Raw genomic sequence first — 22,924 nt, 5'->3', positions numbered from 1 at the left:
CTTAGATGGATTCTTTGTCAAGGATCTACGTTCTACAGCTACAAGTCTCAGTTGCATTTGCCCTCAAGAAATTCCCAAGAAGATTAGAGTGGCCGATGGTGGTGTGTTTTTCTCAGTATGGCTAATGGCAGCCATTCAAGCTGCTCTCTGGGTTGAAGCTCGAAGAAGGGAAGACAAATGGGTAGAAAGAGACTGGCTACGTGGCAAACAGGGGAAGGCTCCTGACTCCTTAGAAACTTTCACGCAAGAGGAATTCCTTGAGAAGGAAACCTTGAAAGAAAAGTAACAAGGTACCAGATATACACAGGTTGGTGGTAGGTCCTATGCTGAGGCATTGAAGGAAATGAGGAGCAGAATAGAGGCCTGTAGTTGGTTACCTTAAGGCCCTGTTCGCATTTCGGTGAGTTACTTACCCGGGTAAATGCACTTACCAGGTAATTGTTTCCCAGGAAAGATTTACCCGGGTAAGTGCATTTACCCATGTTATTTTATTTCCCATGTAAATAAGGCATTGACCATTTAATCCATAAAAATCCATTATTACAAGGGGCATTTTTGTTCCTTTCAAGTGTTGGCAACTTTCCCCCAAGATGGGAAAGTTATTTAGCCGCCAGGTAAGTGATACCCAGGAAAATAAACTCTCCCTGGTCCCCACATAAATCTGAAAAAAGAACATGGGTTTTTGGTCAATGGGAATCAAAATCCCATTGACCAACTTTCCCCCCTCTCAAAATCCAGAAAAAGTCTAATAAGGAAAAGGAGGAAATCAGGCCCCCTATCAATAGATCAGGACAGCTGGAACTTGATGATTCAAAATTTAAAATGAAAGTGTTAGACAGTGTATGCCATTAGCTCCAATCAGAATGATGTACATTATGACATTTAATGTAAATTAATAAAGTACATATTTGATTCATGTTATTTTGGTGTGTTTCTGTGTAATACCCTTAAACTGGACACATATGAGACTCGTGTTAGTTTAGAATCTTCACAACCGTTGGATAGACCAGGAGAGATTTATCCTGCCAAGGCTGACATTGATGTGCCACCAAGTTGGTTGGGGTGGTCTGTCTCAGCTGCTAGGGTGAGACCTGAGTTACATGCAATATGGATTTTCTTGAAATTCTGAACCGGACCAGAATTCCAGTATTGCCCTGGACCTTGGAGATAGATGGGCAAAACTGGAATGTTACACCTAACCCCTAGACTCGATTATGATACTATACTAGGTGTCGAATTGGGTTGTCTTTGATATGCCAATTAGTGAGATCCTTAGAGGGGGTCAAAACCTGGGTATGTTGGGACAGTCCGAGAATTCATCTGAGTTGGTGATCATAGTGATAGGATCAGTCCCTTTGTCAGACAAAGTGAATGATCGGGGATGCACTCTCTCTGATGGAAACCTAAATTGCCGACAGTTGATTTCAACCGTTGAAATTTGTTTTGCAAAACATATTTATATAGAGCTATACACACACACATAAATATATATATGTTAATAGGTGTATTATATGTACTGTACACAGGCTTAGTACCCGCAGGGGTATTTTCGTAATTCTGTATACACTTTGTTATGTATGGCCAGAACAATATAAATAGAAAGCTTCACTCGACTGAAGCTAAGTTTTGTTGAGGCCTTAACTCAATTGCCTCTTATTCTTCTTTCTCTTCTCCTTCTTTCTTCTTCTTTTCTCATTCTTTTCTTCTTCTTCTTGGTCTCCTGCTCAACATGGTATCAGAGCAGGTTCGTCCATGCCTAGAAAACAACTAGCTGAGGTTTCTCTCCTCTACTGCAAAGGAGTTATAGTACTGATGCTCGAAGACAAGGAAGAGGAAGTTTTTCTAGTGCTGCGGTTAGTCTCCACTGCCGAGTAGGGCTCTACTACAAGTACGCTGACTGTTCAACTTCCTAGTACAGAAAAAAGGTTCGACTACATGTATTTTTGCTGGTAACTGGGTTGCTGCAGCTAAGAGGACTGTAGAAATCCATCCCAGATGTTCGAAGGAAGGCTCTGACCTGAAAGGGAGTTCGAGTTCATGACTGAACTGCCTAGTGCAATCTGACCTAAAGGGAAGATCGAGTTCATGACTGATGACTGTGCTGCCTATTGCTGGTACTGAGATTTTTTTTTCTCTTCCTGTTTATGGCTTCTTGCATGACTGTTAATGTTCCAGAATCTGAGTTGGGACTGTTCCCCTTCCTCCGATTGCATGTTGCCCTAGTCTGCACTCTAAGGGGCTGTTGATGAACCCTAGAACTTGAGTGACTGTTCGACTACCCTGGGAAGTGGATATCAACCGATTAGGTGTGGTGAATCACCACTCGTAGTGCTGCTCCTACTGTGACTTTTTTTTGGCTGAGAAGCTGTATCAAAGTTGTGAGCTGTAGGTCTTCCAGACCTGGTTACATTGCATGTGCAGTTCGTATAGTGTTCTGTGGACTCCTACACAGTGTAGGTGATAAACCCTAGTACTGCAGTTGCAGTGTTTGTGCTTGGTTCTCTGTGGGGCCAAAAATCAGAAAGTGTCCTGTTGTGGACTGTTGCAGCTCTGTAAGACTGTGCTTTGGTTTTGTGTATTTCTGAACTGATAATCATGAGTAGTGAAGATTCAGCTACATCCGGAATCTCCACAATGCTGAATGGAATGAGTGGGAACAATGATCTATCCTTCCCTATGGCTGTTGTTCCTCTTGACGGGTTAAATTATCTAGAGTGGTCAAGGGGGATCAAACTATACATAACTGCAAGGGGAAAAGTAGGCTGGAACAATCAAAGAACCACCTTCTGAAAATGCAGAACATGATAAATGGGACCAGGAGAATAGTATGGTTGTCATGGCTTTTGATCTCCATGCAACCGCAAATAAGGAAGAACTTCATGTGGGCTGAAACTGCAAATGAGATATGGGATCAGGCAAAGTCTACATTTTCTGAACTTTGACACTATGCCAAAATTTATCAACTGCAAGCAGCTGCATCTACTTGTAAACAGAGGGAGAGGAGTTTATCAGTTTATTACTCTGATTTGACAATTGTTTGGAAGGAGCTGGACCATTACCAGAACATTGAGTGGAAGTGTGAGGAAGATGCAAAATTGTATAAGAAACTTGTCTCACAGCAAAGGGTGTTTGCCTTTTCACATGGTCTCAATCCTATCTATGAACCCATCAGAGTACAAATTCTAAGTTCTAAGGACCTTCCTTCAATTCAGGAGGTCTATGCTCTTGTCCAGTCTGAAGAGAGCAGAAGGAACTTGATGAACAGCACCGGAGGGGATGCAATTGTGTTGGCGGCAAAGGGGGGTCCCTCTACTAGTGGTGGACCTTCTTTCAAGAGAGGGGATCTCCAGAAAAAAGCAGAAGATAAGGAAAAATTGTGGTGCACTAATTGTTAGAAGCCCCGGCACACCAAAGATACTTGTTGGGATCTCCATGGGAAACCAAAGTGGGCTCAGGGTTTACCTAAGAAGCAAGGATCATATGGTATTAGAAGACCCGGGTAGCAAGGTACCAAGAAACACCACATGGCCAATATGGTTACTCGGGAGAATCAGCCCTCCACCTCCACTATGACTCAACCACCACATGGCCAACATAACTACTCTGGATCCGACCCAAGAGAGGATATTGCCAACTCCTTCCGTGACCATTTGGAGCTTTATGGTAGAACAATTCGCCAGATAGATGATCCTCCCACCACCTCCTTTGCATTCACATCAGGTAATCCTACCACAACTTTCGATGTTGCTTCTCACGACCTCGACTCTCCATGGATCATTGATTCTGGAGCGTCAAAGCACATGACTGGTATGTCCTCTTTCTTCCAAACTTATCACCCCCTTTCTGGAAGAGATAAAGTGAGACTAGCTGATGGATCATACTCTCCCATAGCTGGTCAAGGAACTCTCTCTCTTCCCCTTGGCCTTACTCTTCTAATGTTCTTCATGTTCCAAAGTTTCCTATGAATTTGTTTTCAGTCAGTAGTGTTACAAATTCCTTAAATTGTTTCGTAACTTTTTTCCCTTCCTATTGTGTGATTTAGAGGACGATTGGTAGAGGTCGTATGGTTGATGGACTCTATATGCTGGAGAATACGGCTGGCCTTCTTGTTACAGAGTCTATGAGTCAGTTCAAAAAGAGTAAAATGTATTTATGGCATTATCGTTTGGGTCACTTGTCTTTTGAGTCGTTGAAAGTTGTTTTCCCAGAAATGTGTAAGTCCGTGTTTGTTTCCAATTTTTATTGTCAAACGTGTCAATTAAGCAAGCACTGTAGAACTCAATTTCCTCAAAGAAATAGTAAATATGAGTTTCCTTTTCACATTGTGCATTCGGATGACGATTATTCCAGATACACTTGGGTATATCAAATGCGAACCTGTGAGGAAGTACCAAAAATTATCCAAGATTTTCAGCGGATGGTCTTCACCCAATTTTAGACCGAAATTCAAATATTTCAATCAGACAATGCAAAAGAGTTTTTTCATAGTGACCTCATGGAGTTCTTTGCTTCACATGGCTCTCTTCATCGGAGCTCTTGTGCCCGCACGCCACAACAAAATGGTGTGGCTGAACCGAAGAACCGTCACCTTCTTGAAGTAGCAAGGGGTTTACTACTACACATGAATGTTTCCAAACGTTTTTGGCTTGAGACCGTCCTTTGTTCTACATACCTCATTAACCGAATGCCCTCTCGTTGGTTAGAGTACAAAGCTCCACATCAGCTTCTCTTTCCTAAGGCCCCTCTTCTTTCTATTCCTCCCCGTGTTTTTGGTTGTCGATGTTTTGTCCAAAACCTTTCCCCCACCCGGGGAAAATTGGACTCTCGTGCTATCCCATGTATATTTCTTGGCTACTCATTCTCTCAGAAAGGGTATCGTTGCTTTGATCCTGTTTCACGAAAATTCTATGTCTCCATGGATGTTACCTTCTTTGAGGATGTGCCCTTCTTTCCTGTTTCTCCTCAGGGGGAGTGTAGGTATGAGGAGAAATTGGTTCAACTTCCTCCTCCTCCTACTCCTTCTCCTTCTCCCCTTCCTCCTTCTGATCCTCCACCTTTCCGTGTTTTTTCTTGTCATCGTAAAGGCCAATCAGGTTCAAGAGCTGAGGAGAATCCAGAAGCCATACCTCAAATGCCATCAGATTCCTTGAGGGAAGATCATACTCACTCAGATAACTTGACTCCCAACCTCCCTGTTGCTAATGATCTTGACCTTCCCATTGCCCATAGGAAAGGTGTTAGGTTGTGCACCACCAAACACCCCATTTCCAACTTTGTTTCCTATGAGAACATCTCACCTTCATTTCGTGCTTTTCTTACCTCCATTGACAGTATCCCTATTCCCAAGAATGTGGCAGAAGCTCTCTCAGTACCAGAATGGATGAAGGCCATGAAGGAAGAAATTGATGCTCTTCATAAGAATGGCACATGGGAACTTGTTGATCTCCCCAAGGGAAAGGATCCAGTTGGATGTAAATGGGTGTTCACTGTTAAGCATGGGGCTGATGGAACTGTGGAGAGGTATAAAGCTCGTTTAGTGGCAAAGGGTTTCACTCAAATATATGGGGTTGATTATGCAGAAACCTTTGCACCTGTTGCCAAAATGAACTCTATTAGAGTCCACTTCTCTCTTGCTGCAAATCTGAATTGGGATCTACATCAGCTCGACATCAAGAATGCCTTCTTGAATGGTGACCTTGAAGAGGAGGTTTATATGGCTCAAGCCCCGGTTTTTTGGCTCAAGGAAGTGAACAAAAGGTGTACAAGTTGAAGAAGTCTTTATATGGGCTGAAGCAATCACCAAGGGCTTGGTTCAGCAGATTTCATACTATAGTCCAGAAGAGGGGATACAAGCAATGTTTGTAAAAAGAGTAGAAGGTAAAATGGCTGCCCCAATTGAAGGGATAGGAAATCCATCACATGGACGCCCAAGATTGCGGAATAAAGGGGGCGAATTTCAAAAATTTATCTTTCCCTTCAACTGGGAATCGAATTCCCTATTTAGAAAATCATATTTTCAATGATCATTCTTGAACCATAAACTGAACTAGATCTGAACCCATGTGGCTGATATGTAGATCAATTTTGGGTCCCACGCCATACAAGGAAGCCCAATTGGGCAGCAGTTTGGAAGGCTTAATGAATACATAACCCTAAATAGCCCTTAAGCCCATTTCGAACTGGGCTAATTTGATTAGTCTTTAAGGGGCGAATTCTGAGATAAGATCAGCTGATAGGATTGGGCCCACACCCTATCCACTCAGAGAGTCCAAGATCTAAATGAGATTTAGATTTGGAAACTTCCTAATTAGATTAGGAGCTGGCTGATCTAATCTGCAGATAAGATAAGGATTATCCCTTATCTTAAAGGGACTTCTAATCCAGATATGATTTGGGTTAGCAACTCCTATTGGGATTAGGAGCTGATCCCTTTAAGTCTATAAAAGGAAGAGGAGACGGCAGCCTTTAGACACATCACAACAGACAACCAACAGTCTTGTCTTCAAAGCTGAGATCACAGAAGAGAGAACTCTGCACCCTGCGAATACTCTCTAGCCGCCTCCTTCCTGCAGCCGCCGCCTACAGCAGTTCGATCTCCATTCCTTGGGAGAAATCAAGATTGGATCTTGATTCCAATCTTTTGGAGAAAAGATTGGTAGGAGTTGTATTCACTAGTCGTCCAGGTGATTCTTGGGAAGGATCAAGTTCTTTTGGAAGAACACTGTTGATTCTGCTCCACCCTGCATTGCGTCATCTTCAGTGGGAGCAGATTTTGGATCCTACCTTGGGCGTGAACACCTCCATTGAGAGATATTGTTTATCTGTATCAGGTATTATCTCTCTCTCCTCTTTTTGGTTCAGATCTGGTTCAGTTTATGGTTCAAGAATGATCCTTGAAAATATGATTTTCTAAATAGGGAATTCGATTCCCAGTTGAAGGGAAAGAAAAAATTTTGAAATTCGCCCCCTTTATTCCGCAATCTTGGGCGTCCATGTGATGGATTTCCTATCCCTTCAGTGGTATCAGAGCCATGGTTCAAATCTTGAACCATTCAGCTTCAGATCTGAACCTGCGTAAATAGGGAGAAGGCGTTCTACCCAATTTGCGCAGATATGGGTTTTGGGAAATTTGTTCCCAAAACAGATGGGCAAATAATCTGAAATTAATTTTAAATAAATCTGATTATTATTTAGAATAGTTCTTTATAATTTTCTTGATTTATGGGCTGTTCGTACAAGAGGAGATCGAAATCTTGGTTTGCGCAGGGAGAACTGCAAGATTTGCAGTTTATTGAATTTATTTATTATATTTGGTCTGTAAATATTTTTTTTTTAATTTTTAGACTCAATGTATAGGCATTCGATCTGATGTAATAATTAATAGAAATAGGATTTCTATTTATTTTAATTTTGGATCGAAGATGGCGGCGCAGAGAAGGAGATTTCGCAGATGGGAGATTCGATATCTACGATTTGCAGTTTAAGAAACTGCAATCTGTGATCTAACCTTTGTTTTGCAGGATGGAGTGTGCGAACAGCCCTGATTAACTGATTTTTGTTTTTCTTTTATCAGTTATTTAATTTCAGATTATTTTTTTAAATTAAGGATTTAATTAAAAATCAAACCCTAGACCCATTCGAACCAAGATCGGTTCAAACTGTTTGGACCAAATCTAGGGTTTAATCAAGGCTGAAAGCCAGCCCTAATTTTCCCACTAATGGGCCTGAGGATTGATATTTAATTAAATGGTTAATTCGGCCTAGCCTGTAAAGGCCCAGTTTTAAATAGTTAAAACTGCAAAAAGCCCATTTTAAAGGATAAAGCTATATGGGCCGAACTAGGTAACCCTAATTCAGCCCATATACCTAGATAATATTAATGGTTAATATTATGGAATTTTAACGGGCTTCCAATGGGCCTTACAGATAATTAATTGATTGGATCAATTTATCCCTGCATGAGATGTATGGATGTGCTGCGTACATGGGCCATAAGTACTTGGCCCATGCTCATTCGACAGTGGCTCTTGCGCACACCATGGCTGAATGCACATCATTGCCATGGTGTCCCTTTTGGTCATTGGATGACCTCCCTTAGTGGTGGGCCCCACACCTCATCGAGAGGTTTCGTGCGGAACCCTAGCCGATTTAAGGCCCACCAAAATCTGGCTTTATGAAAGTCAGTGGGAGCCACTTTGGTTTGACCTAAATTAAACTAGGGCGTAATTATTTGTTCCCTCCAACTAATATGAGTGCAAGTGATAGGGAGATTCATATGATGAACTCTCTAAAGGCCTTCCATCATTAGCATGAGGATGGGTCCTTCAGTAATGAGGAAACGCACCAAAAAATGGGCTATCCATTTGCTGTTGGACTTGTCTGAGTGTTTCATAAGATGATAGGGGCGTCATAGACTGATGTGGGAGGGGCTTCACCAGAAAATGGGAACTCTCTCACGGTATCTTGGCGTTCACGAATATGATGGGTAAGCACTCACTGGGCAAAAAACTTTACCTGAAAACGGCTCTGAACCTTGTCTGACAAAGGCCAAAGGGAAAACTCATATGATGAGTGGATATGATCCTTCACAGAAAGGTGGTGGGGTTATGCAGCTGAAACAGTTGGCTCCATGCACCCTATGTGATTTCCCACATTTCTAGAGACAACCCGTAGTCTCCGTCACTGAGAAAGGAGGCTCTTGGATCCGGGCGAGACCTTGTAACATAGGCTGGGCTGAACCTATGTGGCTGATGTGTAGATCAATGTTTGGGTCCCATGCCATACAAGGAAGCCCAACTGGGCAGTAGTTTGGAAGGCTTAATGAATACATAACCCTAAATGGACCTTAAGCCCATTTCGAACTGGGCTAATTTGATTAGTCTTTAAGGGGCGAATTCTGAGATAAGATAAGGATTAGATTAGGAGCTGGCTGATCTAATCTGCAGATAAGATAAGGATTATCCCTTATCTTAAAGGGACTTCTAATCCAGATATGATTTGGGTTAGCAACTCCTAATGGGATTAGGAGCTTATCCCTTTAAGTCTATAAAAGGAAGAGGGGGCGGCAGCCTTTAGACACATCACAACAGACAACCAACAGTCTTGTCTTCAGAAGTGAGATCATAGAAGAGAGAATTCTGCACCCTACGAATACTCTCTAGCCGCCTCCTTCCTGCAACCGCCGCCTACAGCAGTTCGATCTCCATTCCTTGGGAGAAATCAAGAATGGATCTTGATTCCAATCTTTTGGAGAAAAGATTGGTAGGAGTTGTATTCACTAGCCGTCCAGGTGATTCTTGGGAAGGATCAAGTTCTTTTGGAAGAACACTACTGATTCTGCTCCACCCTGCATTGCGCCATCTTCAATGGGAGTAGATTTTGGATCCTACCTTGGGCGTGAACACCTCCATTGAGAGATATTGTTTCTCTGTATCAGGTATTATCTCTCTCTCCTCTTTTTGGTTCAGATCTGGTTCAGTTTATGGTTCAAGAAGTCTTTATATGGGCTTAAGCAATCACCAAGGGCTTGGTTCAGCAGATTTCATACTGCAGTCCAGAAGAGGGGATACAAGCAATGTCAGTCAGATCACACACTATTTGTAAAAAGAGTAGAAGGTAAAATGGCTGCCCTAATAGTATACATGGATGACATAATTGTTACTGGTGACTGGAAGGATGAAATTCAAAGTTTGAAGGGCTTCCTTGCCACTCAGTTCGAGGTGAAAAATATAGGTCCCGCCAAATACTTCCTTGGGATTGAGGTTGCCCGATCTAAAAGGGGTATCTTCATCTCTCAAAGGAAATATGTCCTAGATTTGCTTAAGGACACTGGAAAGATTGGGGTTAAACCAGCTGACTCTCCCATTCATCCCAACCATAAGTTAAGTGACAGCCAAGGTGAACCACTTAAGGATGTGAAAAGTATTTTCCAATAAAAATAGATATTTCTTTCCTTTTCCCTAGTCGTACAAACAGGCATATCAGCCTATTTTCTCCTCTCTTTATCTCTCTTAAATGTTTTTAGGTTCTTTTCCATTCATTTGTCTGATGTCTGATTTAATGTTTCAATAACTTCATTTTTTGTGTTAGAACCCATTTTGGTTGCTAGTAGTGTTTCTTATGTGGTAAGACATAAAATAGAACGTTGTTTCAGGCAGAAACTAGGCACTGTGTTTCTCAAAAAGATCAATAGCACCTATTTTCGCAACAATCATGCACCATTTCTTACTCCACAGACTGGAAAGTAGGCCCCATGTGAGTTATTTCTATATGACTTGGCCACCAACTCCTACCCTCCAACCCCCCCCCCCCAAAAAAAATAAATAAATAAATAAAAACCCAATGTTGTGCCTAGCTATCTTAGGTAATGAAGTGAACTAGACCCTCTCCACTACTTGAGTATAGTTCTTATAATCTAATTAAAACAAGTTTTAGACTTCCAAAATTAGCAACTTAGTGTGAAATCAACCTGCTATTTCTTGCAAGGTCAGTTTAACTGTTCTAAGTGTTGTCAGAAGGGTAAAATAAGTAGAAAGTTTACAGTATTTCTTATAAAATTATTTATTAGTTAGTGATTCAATCCTAAATAACTATTCTTGCAATTTGATTTGTAGAATTTATGCATAAACCTAAGCCGTCAATCATCAAACTTTCACCTCCATGCATAATGTTTTACTAACAAAAAAAGGGCCACTCAGTGCACAAGGCTCCCACCAATGCAGGGTCTTGGGAGAGACAGATGTAAGCAGCCTTACCCCTGTCCAATCAATGAGACTCAATAGCAACTATATCCAGAAAACTTCAATGAAATACATTCCAATGGAAAATACCAGCTGAATATCAGTTTTTACCAAGTTTAGAGTAAGCCAAATAGAGAAAAGGAAGCATTCAAACCAAAATTAAGGTTGGTATGGACTATTACTAGCAATTTGCACATTGTACTTTTCTCAGACCTTATATGTTGTGACAAGTCGCTTCCTGGTATCACCAACTCAGCAACAGATACGTTGTAATCAGGAATAAAGACCTGAAAGATAAAATTAATTCATTGTCAGATGAATTAAATGAAAAAATAGGTGCAGAAAAAAAAAACTGATTATCATGCTCTTCATTGTTAGATCAGAAAAACTATACTTCACATATACAATAGTGCTGGACAAAAGGCATGGCATTCAATTAATTTGGAAGGACTGTGTTTCAAATAAAAACCATAATGTTGTAAGACTTTATTATCATAGTAGCTTAAAGAAGTCAAGCTCAGTCATCCACAAAGAATCAATTTGATGGAGTGCTAACAATACTGATTAAAACATTCTGAGCATCAGCTGGACCTAAATAGTCAAATACATTACAGAAAACCACAAATGGGTACTCAACCAAACCCAATTGAAAAATTGAATCTCCATTTTACATACAATCAATCTACTTCAAGAAAAAAATGTAGAAATTGTTTATTTTCTATTGAATTTCAAATATTTTTATTTAAAACCCAATCAGAGAGTTAAATGATTGTTGCAGGATTTTTTTAATAAACTTAAAATAGGTTATAACCCAAATAAGTAGGTTGGATGGTGTGCTAGCTAAATCATCAAAACTAAATAATGTGTCTTGTACAGGAGTTCCCTCTCTTTAAGTGGGAAGGCCAGGTGTCATTCACCTAGGGGGAGGGGTAGTTGCATAACTACCCAACTCCCTATTTAAGATCCTTAGAGATAAATTGGAAGTATCTTCAGAGAAAATTCCATCACAGAGCATACCACTCTTGGAGATTCTTAAGAAAGACCCAAGTAAAGAGAGAAGAAAAGAGGTCTTATAAGAAAGGAAGGGAAAGATAGGGAAGAGAAAAGAAAATCTCACTAATATAGGTACATGAAGAGAAGTCCTATCTGTAAATACCTCCTATATGTGTCTTCTGCTTTCATAATATGCATCCTTCTCTCTTTCTTTTTTTCTTTTTTTTTTTTTTACTTCAAACAAAGGAAATAGAGGGAAAACAACCATCTACAACCACGTGTTTTTACATGGTTGATTATGGTCCCTCCATCAAGACAGGTTAGAGATTAAACCTTCTACAGTCTTATTCCCAAAGGATAATTATGGTTCCCTTCAAAAGAAGATGAAGAACAGAGTGATAAAAACCTTCTACAGTCTTGTCAGAATTTTGTCTGATTGACTACAACTTATCGTGAAGAAAGGAGAAAGAAATTTAATTTGTATCAAAAAGAAAGGGAAGAGAGAAATGTGTTGTTATAAAGCTGTCTCGATTGTATCTTTTTGTTTCTCACTCTTGTACAATTGAAGTGTGTAAAGAAATGCAATGAAAATTTCTTTTCAAGAACTCTACTATTCATATTTTTTCTTTTATACCTTCATTACTCTAAGTCAGAATCAAAAGGTGTTCTGTGCTTTCTTGTATAAATGTAATTAAGGAGAACAATCTATATGATTCCCTGAATGTGCTTTCTTGCATGAGAATTTCTTAAAATTTTCATGGTAACATCGATTCAATTTGTCAGTTAGTGTTACTACCTTGTGGATGGAGGAAGTGGACTATTTCTTCTTTCATCTCGACTAAATTTTCTGTTAATTGATCAAATGGTGGTGAAGTGTAGGAACTAGACTTGAAGGGGGAAGTAAGCGAATCAAATAGAACCCTGGATCTGTTGACAGATCTAGATTGAAACCTGGACCTACAGTGAACAGAGGGAAGGGGAGGGTAAGAGGGATAAAACCCACAATGAAAAGGTAGGTTTAAACTGGATCTCATGGTTTTTATTCATTCACCTTTCCTGTTAATCATAAGCCCACCCTCCCCCCCCCCCCCCCTCCCAAAAAAAAAAAATGAAGAATTTCCTTTATTCATAAACCTATAGAGATCTGAAAAATGCAGTAAAATCCACTATGATCCCTATTAGAGACTAGATAAGGAAAAAAGCTTATTGAGCAAGAGCCTCTATGGACCTCTGATTTTGACTTTTGGAACACTAAGAACTTGAAGGGGGGGAAAAGGCTAGCATCTCTGTATCAAATTATCAATTGTTTGAAAATACAGAACATGACATCAAGATCGTGTAACATCTTTAAACTGTCTAACTGGATTTCTGAATTATTGAACAGTGAATCGCCAGCTGTGGCCTGTGGCATCTTGACTGTCAGTTTTCTTTTCAAAACATTGATGAAATTTATGTTTATTTCCAAATTTCCCTTTTCCCTAGATATTAATTTTTTTCCACTTTACATTCTTTATTCACAATTTTAAGTGGTGCAAACCAGACCAGTTGAACCACAAACTTCCAATCCCAGCAGTTTGGCATCCAATTCAGTTTTCAATGTTCAAAACACTGGTTTCTCCCAACCACCAGAACTTTGTCAAGAGCACATGATTTTACATATGCAAATGTTGTAAAAAAATCCAACTGAAGTGCAAGAGGTTCCTAAGTGCACGCCTATACAAAGTGAGGTGTCTCTTTCACAAAAAAAAAAAAAAAAAAAAAAAATCAAAAGAACCACTTTAGTAAAATATTTCAAAAATCAAATAATTCAATTGATTAGAGCATTGTGTTATAACATAGTGCTTGTAAATCTTGTATGTTCAAGTTCAACATTGGCTAAATAGTTCTAACTCTAAACATCATATGTACAACCTACAATTTAGTAAATTACCTATTCAACATCAGATTTAAGTTTAGTTCATTAAAACATGGAAACAAGCTAGGCAAAGTGCACCTGGATTCAGATAACACACACCTAACAGAATGATCCTCCCCTGTGCTGGTGCACCTTTTAAAATGCTTATGGAAAGATATTATAAATGGTAAAGGTACAATAAGCATAACTTCATATAATGCATCTGCATGCACAAACATATGAATCAACCATGAGATCAATTAAGTTTCTTTCTATACCAATTTTAGAAGATCTCCAATATCAGGATCATTATTGATCTTTTCTGTGACAGCATGACAGAGTTTAATTATCCTTTTTGCAATGTCATAACCAGGTGCAGCTTTTCCTCCAACAATGCATACACGAGGTACAACATTCCTCCTATCACTCTTCTTCATGTTCTGCAATAAATTATTGGACATAAAGCAAAGCAGAAATTAATATATGTTCTATATAGCCTCCAAATGCAACATTGACAGATACGTTGAGATAAACACTGAATCCACTAAAATCATGGAAAACTGTCTACCATGTCAATTAGAAGCATTACTTCCATGTGACTGGAAATTTAAAATATAACCACAAAGTATAAAAAAATCCTTGATTGTTTCATCTTCACATTTTTAAGACAATGTTATAAATTCTTTGACAAAAAGAAATAAATGCCACCTACCTTTATACAGTCATACCGATGGATAATACCAAGTATGTTAAGAAGTTGCCTTTTGTACTCGTGTATTCTCTTGATTTGCACATCAAACATTGCATCTACACTAACCTGCAATTGAGAACAGGACACTCATGGGGATGAAATAATCTTCCAATAAACTTGTCAATTACAACTTATTAAAATAATAAAGTAAATCTATCCAAAGGATTATATTGAACCCAAAAGGTTGGAATATAATGAACCAAAACATTCAAATCCCTAAAGTTGACTTTCATCATACCTTCACACCACTCATTGCTTCAATGTACTCAGCAAGCCTCATTTTGTTTACCCTTCTGACCTAGGCAAGGCATTTATTGCAACGAGACCAATTTACTCCATGCACAAGAGGCAAACAAATACATTTTTAGATCCAATGCAACTGCATAGACATGAAGATAAAAGAGATACCATCTTCCATTCTTGATGTAGATTAACATCAGTTGCATATTCTCGTAAACCCATTAAGAGGTCAACATCACGGATCCAAGCTTCTGTTCCAAGCCATTTTGAGATAAGAGCACATAAACTAGGATTGCTCACCACGATCCAGCGGCGCTGAAATATTGAATATTTTAAAAGTTACACAAGTTTTACAGGTGCATAGCATTCCGACTTATTTGTAAATATGTAATTAATCACTTGATACCATCAAGAGCAGTTGCTTCAGAGTATCATAAACATGTCATTTTAATGAGCATTAACAACAGGAAAGAGAACAATTTTCTGTTTTAGCATATTTATGTTTGTAAGTGGGTGCTGGTGGGCTGTTTTTATTTCTTTGTTCTGCTTATTCTTTAGTTATGCACCTGTTATTATGGGCTGGGCCTCTTTTTAATTGTCATAAGTGTTATAACTACTGCCACGTTACTAGGGAGTAGGGACAGACCTGTAACTTTACCATTTATTACTAAAGTATAAAAAGACATGAGGTCTCAATTGAGCCCCACAATCTGTTCTTTTCATTCCAACTTCTCCTCTTCCTTCTCTCCACCTCTCCTACTCTACTTTTTTAAAAGGTAATGTAATGTATTAATCCGCAAAATGTATGAAGATGTACAATCAGCCCAAGTCCCTGTACAATGAGAAACTGTACTAAAGGAAAGCCCAGAAACCCAAAAAGCAAAAACTGAGCCAGCAGGCATTTACAGACAAAAAAAAAACTATCCAAAAATAAGCTCTTTGTTGAAAAAAGAACTTGTATGTCTAGATTCAAATAGCGAGTGATTATCCAAACATGAACACAACATGCCCATAATATTTTTAAGAACATCCTCTTTTGAATTTTGATGCCCTTCAAAGATTCTCTGGTTCCTTTCATGCCAAACTGCCCAGAACACAGCTGCAGGAATAGTGTTCCAAGCAACTCTTCCAGCCTTAAACCTTTTGCCACCAAGCAAACAGGAAACTCTTCACATCAGCTGGAAAGCACACCTTCACCCCAAACAAGTCCAGAATTTTCCCCAAATCCAGTGGGTAAGTCCACAGTGGATCAGAAGGTGATTAGAGGTTTCCGTGCTTTTGTTGCACAGAGCACACCTTTCATCCTGCACTTGATTCTCTGGTCTGAATTCTGTCCACCTCTCTACTCTATTCTCCTTCTCCCACTGAAAACTACTTTTACAATCAAAGTTGAGTTATTTCTTCAATCCAAACCAGGTCGGTTAATTGACAACTGTAGCTTGTTTATAGTTTTTTTTTTTTTGAAAAAAAAACATGCTGAGATTTCTATAATAGAAATAATGGCAACAGGACAAGAAAGAAATCATACTATATAGTTCAGAAATAAAATAAGCAAACACACAAAGTTCTATAATTGGTGAATAGGGTTGAGGAGAATGTCAATAGAGGGAAGAGTAAAGATTTGGTGTGATAAGATTAGTATATGAGACCCATGAAGGGTAGACCAAGAGTTGTTAAAGTCAGGGATTCGGGGATCGGAGAAAGAGAAATCCTAGTTTACCGATGCCCTTTCAGCAGATCTACACATTTAATCCCAGTTAGGGGTTGGTAATTAAATGGGTTTTATTTCTGAGTTCATTGGAAGGTTTTCTGTGTTCATATTCTCTTCTTAGTCTGAAACTACACATCCTTAAAGGGGAAATGATGCAATTTGATGAGATGAACATATCATAGGATCCTGTACTCCATGCAGGGAGCTATTTATATCCCCATTTGTTACATGAGATGGTGAGTTATAATATTTGGATCACATAGTATGATTGGTCTTCAGCATCTTTTGAGGCCACCGGCAACACCTTCAGAGGATTTATTGAGGTTGAAATGATTAAAAAATTCATCAAGGTTGACTCCAATGCAGTTTTTTAATGAGAACAAAATCATAATGCAGCTCTTTGGGAAACCATGGATACATTGTAGTTTTTTTACTTTAGAGAAAAAGACTGAATGAAATGTCTTGTTTGTTAGATCTGGACATCAAGGGACAGATCACTTCATGTGTTTGAAGGAGAGCATAGTTGTCAAGGTGACGCCTAGGTGACAAGGCGCCCTTTGAGGCTCGCCTCGCCTAATCGCCAAGCAGTTTTGTACTATGTATTGTAAAATACTTTTTTATTCTTTATTTTTTGACATTATAATTATAAAGTAGGCACTATTAAACTAAAATATTCATTTTGTGTGTTTATATACTAATTTGTTTTTATTATTTTCTTATTTGTTAGGATTTAATCAATACAAACATTGCTAAATGCTGTATTGAACCCTCAAAGACTTTAAAACGTGAACCAATAAGTAAGGAAGAACTTAAAATTGTCTCTAATCAACACATTTTCTATACTTTAACATGAACTCCATACTTTTCTTATAAAAGTTATGAATAATTATAAAGGAAATATGGCTATGGTACCTAGGGAACTACCCTAGGATCTATGTTTTCTATATAAAAAAATCCATCGCCTAGGCGACTAGGCAAAAGGTGCCCCCTAACGCCCAGCCTCACCTTGGCGCCTTGAAAACTATGAAGGAGAGGAATGTTTTCTTTTAGATTTTATTTTTTCAATGAGAAAAACATCATAATGTAGTTTTTTGGAAATGATAGATACATTGTGGTTTTTACTTTGGAGAAGAATATTGAAGGAAACATCCAATTTGCTAGAAATGGACATCAAGGGATAGATCTCCAGTCAAGGTGTTTAAAGGAGAGGAATTTTTTGTCTTAGATTGTCACCATCATTCTATTGTTGAGTTTGACAATTGAAACCAAAAGGAATGAGAGGTTAGCAATGGATGCCAAAGATATTTATAAAAAAAAAAAAAAAAAAATTGGATGCCAAAGACTTTCCCCTCAAATAATCATTTGGTGATCCCCGTGGATGCTTATAAGCTCTTTCTTTCTTTCTTTCTCTTTGCTTTTCTTTTTTTTTTTTTTTGAGAGAGAGGTAAAAGTAATTTTGTATTAGAATAGAGGGTGAAACTAAAAAAAAAAGTACTACACCCCATAGGGAGAACCGAGCCTTTACATACATGCATGTACCAGCCCCCAAATGATTTGGCTCCACCTATTGCTGAAATCTTTCCATTTAATATCTGAAAATTCTTTTTGAAGGCACACCCATCTGACCATATCCCTTTCTACTCGCCCACTATAGTTTCAAAACCGGATCCCTCTTGTTCAGAAATACACCTATTTCTGTCCATCCATGTTGTTATAATTCGGCTTGCCTTTGAATTCTGTTAGTCTGATAACAGTCAAGAAGAAAGAGGAAGAAAGAGGGAAGAAAGAGAGAGAGAAAGGAGGAGAAAAAGAGAGAAGAAAAGTCTGGTTCGGATTAGGGTAAAAAAGTGTTTCTCCCATTCGGCCAGACATGTTTTTATATTATTAATAGAATGGAAAAGACACATGTGCCCTTATTTAAGTGAGGGACACTAGTTCACACTAGTTCTAATATAATATTATAGATCAGCAACCTCAACATAAGTATAAAGACAGAAATACCCCTTCACTAACACTCCCCCTCAAGCTGGTGAGTATATATCATATAATCCCAGCTTGTTACATATGTAGTCCACTCTTCCCTGACTCAACCCTTTTGTTCTAATATAATATTATAGATCAGCAACCTCAACATAAGTATAAAGACAGAAATACCCCTTCACTAACACTCCCCCTCAAGCTGGTGAGTATATATCATATAATCCCAGCTTGTTACATATGTAGTCCACTCTTCCCTGACTCAACCCTTTTGTAAATAAGTCTACCCACTGGTTCCCTGTATTAACGTATGCAGTGTCTATCACTCCATTCAGCACCTTCTCTCTCACAAAGTGACAATCAAACTCTATGTGCTTGGTTCTTTCATGAAACACTAGATTAGAAGAGATATGAACTGTAGCCTGATTGTCACAATAGAGCTTCATTGGAGTATTAATGTTGTATCCTATCTCCTGTAGAAGGTTCCTTAGCAACACTAATTCACAAGCAGTATGTGCCATAGCTCTATATTCTACCTCTGCACTGCTTCTTGCCACGACTGTCTGCTTCTTACTTTTCCATGCCACCAGATTACCCCCCAGAAAAGTGCAATAACCTGTGGTAGACCGCCTATCAAACATAGAACCAGCCCAGTCAGCATCAGTATACCCTTCTATTTCAAGTGTTCCACCACTTTTGTATATCAAACCACGACCAGGGGCCCCTTTTAAATACCTCACAATTCTTAGAACCGCATTGCAATGAGGAACCAGAGGTTTCTGCATGAATTGACTTACCACACTAACCGCAAATGAAATGTCTGGCCGAGTAATGGTTAGGTAGTTTAGTTTACCTACAAGTCGTCGGTATCTGCCAGGGTCTTCAAACACTTCACCCATATCACTGCTCAGCTTAGTATTTGTTTCCATAGGTGTTTCAGTTGGTTTAGCGACTAACAAACCTATTTCCTCTAGCAAATCAAGCACATATTTCCTCTGACACAAATTAATACCGTGCTTAGACCTTGTTACTTCTATCCCTAAGAAATATTTCAATTTACCAAGGTCCTTTGTTTGAAAATGTTCCTGTAGAAAAGTCTTCAACCTGTCAATGCCCATTTTATCATTTCCGATAATAACAATATCATCTACATACACCACAAATAGTATTTTTCCTGCCGGAGAGTCATGACTGAAGACAGAATGATCAACTTGGCACTGTTTCATACCAAACTTCTTTACCACCTCACTGAACCTACCAAACCATGCTCGAGGAGACTGTTTAAGCCCATATATAGCCTTCTTGAGTCTGCATACCTTACCATCCTCCCCCTGAGCAACAAACCCCGGTGGTTGCTCCATGTAGATCTCCACGAGCAAATCACCATGCAAAAAAGCCTTCTTGATATCAAGCTGATATAGGGGCCAATCATACATAACTGCAAGAGAGATCACAACACGAACCGACCCTATCTTAGCAACTAGGGAGAAGGTCTCTGTGTAGTCAATACCATAGGTTTGGGAGTACCCTTTTGCAATCAATCGAGCTTTCAGCCACTCAACGCTACCATCAAGCAAATACTTAACAGTATAAACCCAGTTACAATCGATAGCCTTCTTCCTAGGAGGAAGAGCGGTGAGGTCCCAAGTATGATTATGAAGTAGAGCTGAGAGCTCTTCTTCCATTGCACGGCACCACCCTGGAGAGGCAAAGGCTTCTTGGACATCCTTAGGAACAACAACTGAAGATAACAAAGAAATAAACTGGCAATGGGAAGCAGAAAGGTGAGTGAGTGAAACATGATTACAAATAGGATGAAGGGTGCAAGTGCATTTACCTTTCCACAAGGCAATGAGAAGATCAAGATCAGATACTGGGTTCGGGGCTGGTGTGGAGACAATTTTCGGATCTGTTGACGGTGATGGAGCCGGAGGAGTAGCAGTCGGTACACGTGGGCGATGTGTATACACTTGACGGATAGGTGGGCGTTCAACAAGTGGTGGCACTGGAGGCAAGGACTTGGTCACGGCTGGAACAAGGGGAACTGGTGTCACTAGTCATGGCATGATTGGCCCAGGTTGAGGGTGGACCATGCAAGTCATAGCAATAATTAATGGCATGTCCATTCATACCACAATGAGTACACCTCCTTGGACCTGAGCCACGTCCTCTACCTCAGGCTCCCCCAGAATCTCTACCTCCAGTACAACCACCACCACGGTTATATGTAGGTCCACCACCACCACTCCAGCCATATACCAAACCACTGCTACCACCACGGCTAGACTGATCTCCTTGAGCTCCACCTCTAACACCACAACCCCTTGACACTGCAAAGGCTAATCTATCTGAGACATTAGAGTTCTCAGTAGATCCAATAGAAGTCCTCCGAAGTCGAGCAAACACCTCTTCTAAAGAAGGGAGAGCTGACCCTCCTAGTATCTGAGCCCGTATTGGTTCATACTCAGATTTCAGCCCCACCAAAAATCGAGTCACGTCAAGCTGTTCTCTCTGTTGTTGCTGAATTTTGACATCAGAAGTGAGGGGATGATAAACATTCAACTCATTGCGGATGTTTCTCATACTAGCATAGTACTCCTCAAGACTCTGATTGCCCTATTGCAGATTAAAGTATTCTTGATACAACTGATATACTCTGGTTGTATTGTCTTGACCGGAATACAACTTCTTAGCATGGTCCCACACATCTTTGGCAGTGTCAAGAAACATGAAATTTACACTAATCTTGGGTTCCATACTATTCCATAACCATGTGATAATCTGTGCATCCTCTTGTTCCCAGTCTTCATACTCATGAGAATCAGTGGAGGGTTTCTCCTCCCTTATGTGTTTCACCTTCTTCTTTGCCTTCAGAAAAACTTCTACAGATTTAGCCCAAGGTACATAATTCTCTCCATTCAGTTTAATGGAGGTCATTTGAACATTCCGGTAGTCAGTAGGTATCATCACTTTAGATTTGCTATCACTGTTATCTCCCATTGCTGAACTCTGTTATCACTAAATTCGGCGCACTGCACACTGTTTGATCACACTGATCACACTGGTTTCAGCACTTGTTATTGCTGAAGACTGCACTCTTTACACCACAAACCCTACCTACGAGTACCTGAAATCTCACCACTATATGAGCACCACTCCTTCGAATCACACAAAAAAAAAACAGCATAAACCCTAGCACACTACAATCTGAAATCCATCATACGATCTGAAACATAATTCCTATTTGATTCATAACAGAAAATATGCACAGAAATCTCTTACCTCATCACTTGAAAGACAAACCCCACGAGAAGAAAATCAGTCCACACAAGACACCTACTGCACCACATGAATCAGCCCTCTTCTCTTCATCGATTAGGGGAGGGCTTCTTAGAAACCACAGCAATCGACCACACAAGGCACAACTAGAGGCATAGAAACCTCCAAGGGAAGAGGGCGACCACTCCTTTTCAACCCTTTCCCTTATCTCCAATCGATGGCAGAGAAATCAAGAGAAAACCCTAGATTGAGTGCGCAGAGAACAGAAATCAGAGAAATCAAGAAGATCACCTTCAATGCCCCCTTGCAATCCAAATCCTTTTTTTTTGAGAAAAATTAACTGGTTTCATAAAAAAGAGAAAGATGTACACAAGGAGGTGTACAGATACATAACAGGGGACAGACCCCTGAGAGTTATACAGGAGGAAATTTGTCACAATACAAGGACTCCAGATTGGCACCTAGTTTTGCTAAACAATCTGCAGTAGCATTTAGCACCCTTGGAATCAAGTACAGAGAAGAATTCATAAGAGCCAATAGATCTCTTGCCTCTGAAGAAGTGGCTAAGTCTCCACGGTCCAGCTTCCTGTTGTCCTAACCATTTTACGGTGTTTTCTGAGTCGCCTTCGATGGAGAAGTTCTGAATACCCAGTTTGCTGACTACACGAATCCTTGTAAGGGCTGCTAATGCTTCGGCCTTTGTAGAGTCAGCTAATCCAATTGGTCCATTGTAAACCCAGCAAACGAGCCCATTTTCATCTCTTAGGATTCCCCCTATACCGGCAACTCCAGGGTTACCCAGGGCACTGCCATCAAAATTTAGAGTCCAAGTTCTTGCCCTTCTTGTTGAGGGGACTCTAGGGGTGTGAGGAGTGTATGGGGAGGAGTGCAGAAAGTGGACCACATTCCTGTTGAGGTCGTTGATACCAACTCCTTGAACTCTTTTGACTGGAAGCCCACTGATTACAGTGATAAACAATGTGATTGAGCAGCTCACCTTTAGATTTTACCTTATTTTTCAAACAGAAGATTGTTCCTTTCCTCCCAGATTCCCCAGAGTACTGCTTGAAGCACTATCAGCCAGTAAGCCTTCCCTCTCTTGCTCAGGCCTCTTTCATGCCATTGAGAAATCCAATCCTGAAGGTGATTGGGAGCCACCCAACTATGCCCAGCTAGGTGAAGGAAGTAGTTCTAGATGTTTCTGGTTACCTGGCAGTGTATGAAGAGGTGATCAGCTGTCTCACACTCACAAAGACAGAGGATACAAACATGGGGGGGAGACATAAAGCCTTCGAAGGTTCTTCTGCTGAAGTAACTCGCAAGTATTAACTCGATTCAGA

General features: G+C 39.8%; 1 protein-coding gene across 1 annotated transcript in view; it reads right to left on the bottom strand.

The window, feature by feature from the left end:
- LOC148877671 (uncharacterized) overlaps positions 1-22,924 on the bottom strand; it is a 104,264-nt gene that overhangs the window by 22,447 nt on the left and 58,893 nt on the right. Inside the window, exons 14-18 of the mRNA XM_088942288.1 lie at positions 14,786-14,932; positions 14,616-14,675; positions 14,339-14,443; positions 13,905-14,066; positions 10,953-11,026 (exon numbers count right to left, since the gene is read on the bottom strand). Of these exons, the coding sequence (XP_088798414.1) occupies positions 10,953-11,026; positions 13,905-14,066; positions 14,339-14,443; positions 14,616-14,675; positions 14,786-14,932 (548 nt within the window). The remainder of the gene's footprint in view (positions 1-10,952; positions 11,027-13,904; positions 14,067-14,338; positions 14,444-14,615; positions 14,676-14,785; positions 14,933-22,924) is intronic.

Source organism: Nelumbo lutea, chromosome 1, assembly GCF_056320005.1.
Source record: "Nelumbo lutea isolate HS-2025 chromosome 1, American lotus-T2T, whole genome shotgun sequence".
Taxonomy (NCBI): domain Eukaryota; kingdom Viridiplantae; phylum Streptophyta; class Magnoliopsida; order Proteales; family Nelumbonaceae; genus Nelumbo; species Nelumbo lutea.
This window is presented reverse-complemented; position numbering and strand designations above follow the sequence as displayed.